The sequence below is a fragment of the Macaca mulatta genome, chromosome 8 (genome assembly GCF_049350105.2).
Source record: "Macaca mulatta isolate MMU2019108-1 chromosome 8, T2T-MMU8v2.0, whole genome shotgun sequence".
In the NCBI taxonomy this organism is placed as follows: domain Eukaryota; kingdom Metazoa; phylum Chordata; class Mammalia; order Primates; family Cercopithecidae; genus Macaca; species Macaca mulatta.
Genome location: NC_133413.1, coordinates 11,562,463 through 11,575,684, shown reverse-complemented (window position 1 = coordinate 11,575,684; position 13,222 = coordinate 11,562,463). Strand labels below are relative to the sequence as shown.

The 13,222-nt window shown below is 35.1% G+C and overlaps 1 protein-coding gene across 2 annotated transcripts in view; it reads left to right on the top strand.

Annotated features, from left to right (window-relative positions):
• TNKS (tankyrase) overlaps window positions 1-13,222 on the top strand; it is a 227,584-nt gene that overhangs the window by 150,488 nt on the left and 63,874 nt on the right. For both annotated transcript variants that reach the window (XM_077942368.1, NM_001261281.1), the window contains 3 exon segments: window positions 2,730-2,851; window positions 4,309-4,400; window positions 4,492-4,570. In XM_077942368.1, coding sequence (XP_077798494.1) covers window positions 2,730-2,851; window positions 4,309-4,400; window positions 4,492-4,570 — 293 coding nt within the window.

Genomic DNA, 13,222 nt, shown 5'->3' with positions numbered 1-13,222 from the left:
CTAAGATTCTACCAAGGAATTGTCTGAAGAAAAGGATTTGACAAAATCGGACCTTCTCTAACTGCAGTTTTCATTATCATGTCTACTGCTTTATATTAGGCATTCACAGTTACATATTTCCTTTAAAGAAGAATATACAAGAAACAAAGAAAAACAGTGTTTTCATTATGCCCATAGTTATAGTTGTAACATTTTATTACACACATTTTTTTCTGTTACTTGTCTTTTTTTTTTTTTTTCCTTTTTCTTATGAGACAGGGTTTAGCTCTGTTGCCCAGGCTGGAGTGCAGTGGTGCAGTTATAGCTCACTGAGACTCTACCTGCAGGGCTCAGTTGATCCTCCCAGCTCAGCCTCTCTAGTAGCTGGTACTACAGGTGCATGCCACCATGTCCAGCTAATTTTTTTTTTTTTTTTGTATGTTTTGTAGAGACGGGGTTTCACCATGTTACCCAGGCTGGCCTCAAACTCCTGGGCCCAAGCCATCAGGCCGCCCTGGCCTCCCAAATCCTTAGGTGGGATTACAGGCGTAAGCCACTGCTCCTGACCTCTTGTCTATTTTTTAATTGGTTGTTTTTACGAAGCCACATGAACCGGGTAGTTTGGGTTTTGTTCTTGTTTCAAAATACATTTAGAGATAAAAGCTTTTATGTATTTTATAAATATTAGTATTCAGGGTAAATTTGAGTAATTTACAGTTTTACCACTTTACTTAACTTTCCTGAAGTTTTCAAAACAGACCTTTATGTAATCTTTTGCATTTAGAAATTTAGAAGGACAACTATATAGCTGATAATTTTTTTTTTATTCTCTAGGGTTTTTTTTAATATTAAGTATTTCTCAATGAAGTATTTTAAATTTGAAAATCAATTTGGACAGAAATCTTTACTTTTTTTCTAAAGAGCAGAGACAAGAAATATTTTACTTATTGTTATTTGAGAAAATATCATACTGTTTACTTGTATTATTGCATCATCGTTTTTAAATTTTCCTAGTACTGCAGTCTATTGTTTATGTTTTTGTAAATTTGCTCATTTTTTTCTGAGCCACCTTTTCGGAGCATAAAGGAGTACATAATTGAAAAGGTAGAAATGCCCTTATCACTTTATATTCATACAATATTTGTTATTAGCAAAAAGGCCAGTATGATTTGCACTAAGTTTACGTTTCTCTAGACTGTTGACTCCAGCAAAACTATACATTTTGCCAGACATCAGTTCTCAGAACACCACCTTCCTCTGTGGTTGGCTGACCCCTGATTCTTAATATATTTCACAGTTTATAATTCTCTCACTCCATGGGTCCCACATTTTATCATTTCACTGAAAATCTACAGTCTTGTTATTTGAATCTACTGGCTTACTTTCATCTCATTTGACCTTAGTTTTTTGTTTCTGAAGTTTCAGAGTCCTTACTTTCAGCAATCTAGCAGTGATAAAGAACCTCTAAAGAAGAAGTTATATAAAAATGTTATTTTCCTGACCCTGCAATGACTTATTTTATAAATATTCAGCATTCACGCCTTATCACATATTATAAATTGCCTGCCATATACCAAGCACTGTGCTAGGTGATGAGATTAGCATAGCTGATATGACAGTGTGATATGTCCTATGATGAGGCTAAATGCAAATGCTGTGGACTGCTTAAGAAGGAATGCTAACCCAATACTGGAAAAGGTCCGGAAAGCTCACCCAGAGTATCTGAACTGAGACCTTGAATGATGAGTAGTAATGAGGCATGTATGTGCACGTGTGTCTGTGTGTGTGTTTTCTCTGTGTCTTTTGAGAGAGGGGGCAAATATGATGGGTCCCTGGGTCCCTCAGAGGAGAGGAGAGTAGAGGAAGGAAAAAAGGAAAAATACAGTACCATGCAGATTCAAAGACCTGGATGTGAGAGGGTCTGAAATTGTTGTGTAATGTATTAGGTCATACGTTATTTACATCTTTAAACAGTTCCAGCATTTTGTTAATAAGTGGGCATATCAAAATGCAAGTAAAGTTTGTCAAAGATAAGACATTTTTAATAAGAATATTGGATTCTCATTCATGAAATTAATTTAGATACAGCTTTTCAAAAAAATCTCTCACCTGCTGATGAAAATAATAAACTGTTAATTGTTCTTTGAAAAATGTTCAAGTTCCGCTTTTCTCCCATATTTTAAGTCCTTTCCTTTTCTGTGTCAAGACCTAATCACCATTAATATTTTGGTGAATATTTCTGTAAATGTTTTCTACACCATTACTTATGGTGTACTTATGGTGGCAATAGTAGTAGCAAGAGTAGTGATAATACAAAAAAATGCATCAGCCTGTCCTTTCCTTTTTGAATTTTTGTGTACCACTGTATATTTTCATGTCGGTGTATGTAGACCTATCTCTTGTGTAAGAGCTAATAAGTGTTACAGCATATGTGCGCACAGATTATTTAACTGGTTTCCTTTTGGTGGACATTTAGGTTTCCTGTTTCAAAATTTTGCTGCAATAAGTATCTTATAGGTGTATTTTTATGACTCTGAGAGTGTGAAACAGTCTTATTTCAGAGCATTAATACTTCACAATTTTTCATTAATCTACATCCTCTTTTGCATTTTTATCATCATATTGTCACATTGCTGCTATTGCTAAAATAGAGAAATTCATAAAATAGTAATATTCCTACTTATTTATAATCATGCTGGATTTTTTACATTTTAAATCTTTTTTTATGTCAACCATTGTTTCATTGACAGATGAATTTAAAGGTCATTCTTTACTACAAGCAGCCAGAGAAGCAGACTTAGCTAAAGTTAAAAAAACACTTGCTCTGGAAATCATTAATTTCAAACAACCACAGTCTCATGAAACTGCACTGGTAAGATTTTATTGTTAATCTGTTCCCTGGGTCTGAAATAATGTAAGCACAAAATATGATTTTCATTTCAGAAACCTTAAAGTAACTTTAGTATCTGAAATGCCATGAATTTGCATTTTAATTTTGGTTGCATTGATTTTTAAACTTAGTTTGGGGGATGATTCTTTTCATGGGTGAGAGAATTGACATTTGCTCAACCTCGATTTGGAAATTGTTTTACCTTTGTCTTCCCAACCTCATTATAATAAATCCACTTTTGTGGCCAGTGCTTTCATAAAATACAAGATACAATTTTCCAATAGAATTTTTTTTCCTTGTGTTTGCTAGATAAATACTAGATTTCCTTCTGTAGAAGATTAAAGTATATTTTCAGATACTTGCATTATCTTTTTGAGTAATTGTATTCAAAGTACTGATTATATTCATGGTAGAAAATGGCAAGATCATGCATTTTTTGTTTGATACTATGCAAGTTATTCTTAAAACTATCCATGTTTTCTTCAAATGCACTTTCAGAAAGATTTATTTTCTTTGTCATTGACACATTAAGGCTCAGCTAGAGAGTGGTTAGTGATTGCTCCTAAATTCAGAATTTAAGCATATGTGATGCCTGCATCACACACCTTAAGTACATGTAATTAATATTCTTACATATATTTGACACAAGAGGTCAAACCTTAGTCAGTATCTGCATAAAACAACATTAAACGATTGACCAAACCAAAATAGGCTAACTATAGATACACTTAAATACATGTCTCTCAAAGTAGGGTTGAGATAGATTCAAGCTACACAGTATTATGCTAGGAGATATTCAGAGCCACGGAATAGACCTGACCCACTTTTTTGGAGTATTCATTTTATTCAGTTGTAAGTAGTTTTTTATTTTTAAATTTTAATACAAATATTAAAATGAAGCAGAATAAAAAAGTTGTAAAAATATTATGGTAAAACATAAAATTTCTGAGAATATTTCTTTCTCTAAACCTCTTCAGTTATATCATTTTCTTGCTTATCCTTGGGCATATAAACTTCTCCTGTAGTGGTGGGAGTACCTCTGTAGAAGACCTTGAGAAATACTGACTTGTGTGGCTGATAGCCTAATGAAAGATTGAGTAACTTAGTTATAGATTTCTGCAGCTTTGAAGAGGCATATGTATTATGATGCTTTCCATGGAATATATAGTGAATATTTATTTATTGGCTAAGCCAAAAGAAATAAGATCTCTCTTAATGTTTAACTAAGAGCATAATTTCACCTTGGTTTAAACGCTTATGTTTTGTATTTCCACTATACATAGAAAGAATACAGATCATCTCTGTGATGTAAAACATATACATATGTTCTGATACACTGAGATAACAGTGTTTTAATGGTCAGCAGATGCTGTTCAATTCCAAGAGCTACTGTACATATAGAAGTGTATTTTATTAACTTGGTTTTGTTTACCTTATAGCACTGTGCTGTGGCCTCTTTGCATCCCAAACGAAAACAAGTGACAGAATTGTTACTTAGAAAAGGAGCAAATGTTAATGAAAAAAATAAAGAGTAAGTATAATTGCAGAAAGAGTTGTTCAGTTTCTAAAAAGGAAATGCAATAAAAGAGAGACAATTACCTTTCCTTTTCTCTTTTCTGTAGTTTCATGACTCCCCTGCATGTTGCAGCAGAGAGAGCCCATAATGATGTCATGGAAGTTCTGCATAAGCATGGCGCCAAGGTGAGGCACACACCTGAGCAGAGTGCCAGAGTCTGCACTGAGCAGCCAGCTGCTCTTAACACTGCTTCTCTCTCTCCGATTTTTCTGAAGAAACTAATTTTATAAAGGACTATTAGTTTGTACTTAAATTCATAGATTCTCCTATAAAGCTGATTTAAATCTTGTTTCTAATAAAAAGTTACCTGTTTCTTGATCCTTTAATGTCACCCTTCTATAAAGCAATAAAATGTAGCTACAGTCATTTGAAATAGATTTCAACTTTACACTATTTTCAGTTAATAACATATTGATATATTTTGATAGTCAACCATTTGAATAATCGTTTATCAGAAAATAAATTTTGTAAATGATAGCATCAGAATAGCTCTACTTATTCTAACAAACATTTGTGGCCGGGTGTGGTGGCTCGTGCCTGTAATCCCAGCACTTTGGGAGGCCAAGGCAGGTGGATCACGAGATCAGGAGATAAGACCATCCTGGCTAACATGGTGAAACCTCATCTTTACTAAAAATACAAAAACTTAGCTGGGCGTGGTGGCAGGCACCTGTAGCCCCGGCTGTTTGGGAGGCTGAGGGAGTTGAATGGCATGAACCCGGGAGGCAGAGCTTACAGTGAGTCGAGATCGGGCCACTGCACTCCAGCCTGGGCAACAGAGCGAGACTCCATCTCAAAAAAAAAAAAAATTGTATGCTTTCAAATTTGTAATGATAATTTTCTCACCCTCTACACTAAAGAAATATGACATATTTAATAATTTTTATTGGCATTTTCTGAATGGTATAATCTGAAACTTTGTCAAGCACTTAAGAGAGGAAAGAAGCAAACTGGTTGTTTTTTAGAGGTGACTTGAAATTGTAGATTTTTTTCATGCTCAAGAATGTATATTTCAGAACTGTAGTCTCCAAAGTAGGGTACAGACTCCCTATGGAGCATACAAGATGCCCTATTGGAAAAATCCTAGCATTTCAATTTATAATATTTTTATTTAAGAATAAGGAAATTAGTATTTACCAATATTGAATACAAAGATGATGCCAGCACTCTCACTAGGTCCATGTGTCAGCCAGTCTGACTCATGTCAGATATCAAGGGTTCCTGAAGAAGAGTAGGACTTGTTAGTATCGAGGGACTGACAGTGGCAAACTCACTCATTTGTTCCCTTTCAGCATATTTTGGCATAGTGGACTTTACATGTGTCCAAATGAGTTGAATTTATGGATATTATCCTAAATGGTAGAACTTTTATAAATATCATACTTGATCAGAGAAGTGACCCTGACAAGGGACACAGGGAGTGTGACCCTGACATGCTTTTATAGCATAAAAAGGTGGTCTGGTTATTTTGTGAAGTAGTATTTTAAGGCGTTGTCATAGTTGTGCTCTTTTTAATGAAAATAAAGGGGTTCAAAATTTGGTAATAGTTCTCTGAGGACAAATGACCATGACTTGTATATGGATACCCTTTAAAAATGAAACATAATCAGATCCTTAAAGGTAAAAGTTGCACACTTTAGGTGAATGATAAAGTAACTGCTTTTTTAAAAGAAACTTTAAAAAATGAAGAGAACATTTTGAAAATAGATTTTTAGAAAATGTTCACTGTTCTGTGATTTTGCTGAAATATGATATAAATGAATCACCCAGCTGTCATATCTACATAATTTAAAAACACAAAAACAGAATTTTCTAACCTGTTCAAAAGTCTTCCTTAATTTGGGTTGAGGGTAGATTTTGAATCTATTCAACACATTGTAAGGCAACACTTCCTAATAACTTTGCAAGAACATCAGTAAAGATGGAATTTTACTATAGAATTTCAATGAAAACCTTAGCATAATTAGTAAATTACATTAAAAATAAGCATTGTGATTGAGTAGGCATAGTTAATAATGCATTTATTTCATTGGCTCCATATATCTGTATGAAATCTTTTCAACTAATACAGCCATTCAAACTAATTATCAAAAATGAACTTAGAGCCATGTGTGGTGGCCTGTAATCACTCCTGTAATCCCAGAGCTTTAGGAGGCAAAGGCAGGAGGATTGCTTGAGGCCAGGAGTTTGACACCAACTTGGGCAACATAGAAAGACACTATCTCTACAACAAAGTAAAATATTAGCCAGTTGTGGTGGTGTGCACCTATAGTCCTAGCCACTCGGGAGGCTGAGGCAGGAGGATCACTTGATCCCAGGAGTTTGAGGCTGCCGTGAGATATGATCATACCACTGCACTTCAGCCTGGGCAACAGAGCAAGACTCTATCTCTAAAGAAAAGAAAAATAAAATGAACCTAAAATTAAACCCTCAAATTCCTAATATCACAATTTTTATAATATTTTGTTAAATGTTTAAACTATAGTCAGTGGGTATTTTCTAGCATTAGTGATTAAAATATGTTTTGGATGGGCGTCATAGCCTATGCCTTAATCCCAGCACTTTGGGAGGCCGAGGCAGGAGGATCACTTGAGCCCAGGATTTTGAGACTAGCTGGGCAACATAGGCCGACCCTGTCTCTACAAATAATAAAAAAAAATTAGCCAAATGTGATGGCGCATGCCTGTAGTCTCAGCCACTCAGGAGGCTGAGGTGGGAAAATCACTTGAGCCTGGGAGGTTGAGGCTGCAGTGAGCTGTGATCATGCCACTACACTCTAGCCTGGGTGACAAAGCAGTACTGTATCTCAAAAAATAATAATCATAAAATCTTTTTAAATTTTAATTACTTCATCTCTTTCTCATCCTTCATAAATTCTCTTTGTATAAGTTTTATAATAGTATGGCACTTCTTGGTTATAATTTACAAAGAAATTCATATACATATATTAAGTGTTCTCAAAACTTTTTTTTTTTTTTTTTTTTAATTTATTTATTATTATTATACTTTAAGTTGTAGGGTACATGTGCTACCTGGAGGGTGTGTGATTTAAAAATTTGGATATCACTGCTTTGTTTTTAATTTATGAAATCAAGACAAAGTGGGATAAAAGGGAACAGAGTTCTACCGTTGTATTACCTATTTTGTAGGTACGACTACTGCATTATTATGTAAGTAACACCTTGTTGCTCTTTCAAGCAGAAAATACTAAGCTAAGTGAACTTTCTGCTGCACTTAATGAGTTTTGTACATTTATCATTGACCTGTTTTTGTAAATATCTAATGACATTTGTAATGCTCCTGAAAAATTAGGAATAATGCCCTTCATTTTGGGAAAATAGTATCTGTTTATTGTCTCCCATCAGGCATTTTATTTTATAAAGGTTCAATGAAAAATAACATTACCTTATGACTTGTTCTAGTCAGCCTTTCTCTAGGTCTGTGGTTCTCACTCTTTCTTTGCCCTTCATGTGCACAATGCATTTTCATCAGTAACATCTTAGTTCATCAGTAGGGCATGAATAATTGTGAACAGCCCTGTCAATGATGTAGAAGAACTTCTAGACTTGTGTGTTCACCCTAGTCTTTCCACTATAGTTCAGCTACATTGATAACACTTACTAGTGGGCACTTAAAAAAGAGGAAAGGTATATTTAATCAGCGTTATGAACCCATAGATATCAATTGCTATCAGTAGATATCAAATGCCACAACAACTCCTATTTACTTTTTCCACCATCCCAAGGCAGGATGTTGTTCCTCATGGTTGGTGTATCTGGTGATTAATGTGTTTGTAAAAAACTACCTGTAAGAAACTCATTTAGCTATTGTTGGGCTCCCATTTTTGCTTGTATAGTATTTCTTTCTGAGGGAAATCATGGTTTCTGTATGATTTTCAGGCAACTCATGGTTTCCATCTGATTCTAGAAGCACCTTCTGAACAAGCAGCACCAGTTTTTAATTAGGATTCAGCCGTCTTCCACTGCTTTTGCCACCCTGCTGCCTTCCTCTACTCCTGATAAGTCAATTTCTCAGGCAAGGCAGAAGAATTTGGGATGAAGACCTAATTAAGTAATTTGTCTTCCTTTGACAGAACTTAGTAATATTTTTATAAATCAAAACATTCTTTTGCCCAAAGCCTGATAATACATACAAACTTCAGGTTTGCTGTTAAACTAAATGTATGCCATACATTACCTAGACAAGCATGCTTTTGAGTTTAGAATCCTCCGCTTTCTAGTTTTATGGCCTTGGACTAAATTTCCCTGAGTCTCAATTGACTAATCAGTGATATGTGAAGCAACCTCCCTACAGGTTTGTTTTTTTTTTTAATCAAATGAGCGTATGTATATAAATATGTAGTATAGTGCTTAACACACAGATAATGTTTTGGTTTTTTGTGAATATGAGCATTTTTTTCCACATTTGTCTTTTCAAACATGTATGTACTGTGTATTTCCCTTTAATTATCTAAATTTTGTAAGACACGTATCTAATCCCTTCATAATTGGGTTTGATCCACTAACTCAATAAATACTGGCATGGAAAATAATCAAGACTCTACTAGACACCGTGGGAAAAACCAGTTTGAAAGTTAATGCAGTTACCAAACTTGACTTCAGTCTCGAATCAATTTAGCATCATTAGTAATGAAGAAGGAAGAGAAAGATAAAAGCCACTTATGAAGGAATAATTGTATTACCTGGAAATGAATTGGGTGTTAGAGTGGACTTTGAAAATAGTGGTGCAATTAATGGAAGTAAGAAAGCTACAGAGAAACACTGGTTTCCTATGCCATGATAATGATTTTCTACTTGAAGTTGATATTATAGAAAGACATTTAATAAAACCAGCAGTTGGAAAGACAACATTAGAGTATAAAAGAGTTTAAGATTAGAAAGATCTACTGATAATTGACATAGTGATTCTATATTTTGGGAGTGAGTAGGGTCCCTGGTAGAGAAAGCATGGAAAGAAGAGAGTTAAGGAAAGATCCTTTGAGGATTGCCCATGTTTATGGAGCAGTGGTGGGAAGAGAAAGCTGGAAGTTCTGTCACACTGTCTGTGGAGTACAGGGGGAGTATGAAGAAGGAGCAGGTGACCAGTGCCATAGAGAGAAATCAAGGCAGACTGGGGCATTTACTTAGACAGTTTTTAAATGAGGGCTTTGGTAGCTTTTGAAGGAGACATTCTAGGGAGATAGAAGTAGAGAGGTATATCAGTTAGGGTCTTGGCAATAAACTGCACACTTAAAGTGGGTAATTTGATGAAAGTTTAATAAAGGAATTATATACAAACATGTGGGCAAGGTTCAAGGAAAGCAGCAAGGAATGAGGTTGTACTAGCAGCAAAGGGGGAGGTGTGATCATCTCTGCTCTGAAGGGACAAGGGAAAGGAGGTTCTTGGCACTGGAAGATGGTAGCTATATGGAAAAGGCCACCTGGCAGCACCTGTAGCCTTTGATCATAGGATGTATCTAATCTTACTCTTCATTGTCCTGCTGTCCTCTATCTCCTCCCAGTGCCCCCCATCTCCTCCCAGTGCCCCCCATCTCCTCCCAGTGCCCCCCATCTCCTCCCAGTGCCCCCCATCTCCTCCCAGTGCCCATGGCCAAATTCATCAAAACAGTGAAGACCAAAAGAGTCTGTTGATGTGGTTCATAGAAGTGATTTTCTCAGGACCCAGAGCAAGGTGGAGGATGGCTGTGGCTCTAGAGGGGGAAGGGGGCAATATTCAGCAAAACATTATAATGAAAACAAATTGCTAGTAAGGAAAGGAGAGTTATAAAAACATTTGAGCATTAACCAATTCATCTGAAAAATCCTCATTTACTAGGAGTAAACTTTTGTACCTTAAAAAAAAATCAGTAATTTATTATCCTCTGCTTTTTGGGAGTACTATAGAGTCTAAATAGGAAAGACATGAAGATTTTATCCTCCATGTAGCAATTTTTCCTTTATTATGGTTAGTCTGCCCTAGCATTCTGCATTCTATCAGTAGTGAATTGTCTGCTCTCATTATTAAGAAAACTTATGCCCCAACTGCATATGGTATTCAAGAAGTTTAATTCATAAATGCATTTTTTCATATATAAAGCAGAGCTATTTTGTCATTATGTGTATCTGTTAAATATGTGAAACATGAAGGAATTTTTTGACAGTTCATGTTCGTGTGTGTTAATTTGACAGATTGTGTTTAAGAAGATATTGTGACATAATAATTGACATTTAATAGGCTTATTTCTCACATTTAGAAGCAATCACGAGGCTTTGCTCACTTGGGGAGATGTGTCAGCCCATTATAAGAGTTTTATTAATGCTTTTCTAGAGGTAGATTGATAAGTAGATTATTAGCCCAAAGATGTTAAAGTACTTTTAAAGATACTATAGATCTTAAGTATCTTTTACAGTGCAAATAATATCTGAGGTTTCATCATACCAAAATAAAGTCCAAAGGGGCAAGTGTCCCAGAGACATTTTAGTTCTCAGTAACAAACCAACTCAATCTAGATTAAACACAAATGGAAATCTATTTTATATAAATGTATATTAATATAAATGTGTTTATTACTTCTGTGAGAAACCCATATGGTTATCTCCCAGAAATAATATGTAAGCATTGTAGCTGAGATTCACAAAAGACCAGAACAAGGAATTTAGAAACTGTTAGGTACATTGGCTGCAATTCTCTATGCCTCTCTCTCCCTGTTTCTCCCTCTTTCCCCACTTCTGTGTCTCTGTCGCTCCCTGTCTCTGTCTCTCTTTCTCTGAGGTTGCATGGTTTCTTTTCTCTGCCAGTGTTTGTTCATCTGCTTCATTCTTCTTTCTGCAGACTGGATGTTTCTGTATTATTTCTCTGTGGCCTAAATGTGGTCTTTTACAACCCATACTTTATGTGTCCTTGGCTTAGAAGTATACCACCTGCAGCTGATAGGGTCTGTCCCGTCTCGGGGATGAAAAAGGGATAATTATGAATAAGACTCACTGTTGAGTACGGGCATTCATTGGATTGGCACCCTCTAGTCTAATCAGTTTTGTTCAGTTTCTTATTTCTTAAGGCATGTGAGCAAGATTAGTACCCCTTGAAACAAGCAAAGATAATCTATGGTATTATAATATATATATATGTAAATCTTTTCAGGGAATTTGATTGTTTCTTTTAAATTTCCACACGAATGTTTACAAATAGTACACCCAAGTTCAGCTAGCAAATCGAAATCTAGTTCCATACTCTGTAGTGAGTTCACAACACATTAAAGGATTAAAAAGCATTTCAAGTAAAATACTGATTACTATGTCAGTATTCTGTTTAACAATTAAAATTGTGTTCATTTGTCTCTTTCATTCCTCACAGGAAGTGCTTTAACTATGCATACCACCGATGATAATGATGAATACTTGTAAAACACCTGTAGAAACATTAGGATCAATTTAAATTATATTTTGATTACAGATAAAGCAAATTCATTTTCAATATTAAGCAACTCTATAAACACTGGCATTTACCCTTCTTCCTCAATTTCCAGCGAAGGAGGAATGCATTTTGGTTAGATAGAGAACATTTTAGTAGTTCCTAATGTTTGTTCAATATACGGAACAGTATGTCAGAAGTAGTATTTTTTATCACCAGAAGTTATTAATTTGTTGCTCTTGTGAGTCATTCACTTACCAACCATTTTCAAATATCTGTTTATACAAGGCATGGTACTTACTGCTAGGAGGATATATAAAGTTTGAATTTGATCAATATCCTTCTCTTAAGGAACTTAAAATCTAACAATTGTCTAACATAGTCTATTTGACTACTATATGAACTGGAAAGTAGTATATATAGTAAGAGAAGTATAGATCGATTTATATTCAGAGGAATAAACAGTTATTTCTATTGGTGGTGGCAGCCTGGGGAAGATTGGAGAAATTTCATGAAGAAAATAGAATTTCAGCTAGGAATGTTCAGGAATTAAATACATAAATATATATAGACAAAATACAAACAATACGTTTTCAGTAAGGACTGAAAATCGGGGAAGTAAAGAGGTTTGTTTATTAAACAGTCAGAAGTCATGATTAGTTAGTCCGAAAGGTACAGAAAATGGAAACAATGAAAAGCAAGATCTTCGTATTCTCAGTTGGAGAGTTTGGACTTGGTTCTCATAATACTTGGAGAACCTGTCATTTGTTCTTCTATCACAGATATATTAATGCCTGTTAATTTTTTTATTTGTTCACTTTTACTTTCAATGTGTCATGGTTTGGGGAAAAAAATGCAATGTCACTCTAGCTAAAGAATACAGACTGTTTTCAACTCTCAGCTTACTTGAAATCGCTTTTAGGTTGAGACAAACACATGTTCACAGTTAAAGGTGTAAGTACAGATGTCACAGAACAGTTTGTGATTAATTACCAAATGAGTGATGTAGACAATGATAGCTTTAAGTTTGGGAGAAGTGACCTCAGGATTAGCTGTTTGAGACTAGGCTGTTGACACTGAGTAGAATATTGAAGGGTTCCCCTCAGCCATTTTCTTGTGGTCTGCTTGCTGGTTTCCAGAACTGTTGTGGCATTTTTTGAATCATAATTTCATGTCCTAAACATTTTGGGCCAAATGTCATTGTGATTTTATATAGTTTTACTCAGTTATTCATCTTCTGGGAAGTCATTTTTGCTACTCAGATAGAAATAAAAATACATACACTAAGGTTGCAGTCTCTAGATACAAGAAAAAGTGGGAATATGTTTTGCCTCCAGAACTGCCAGACATCCATTATTCTGACTCCT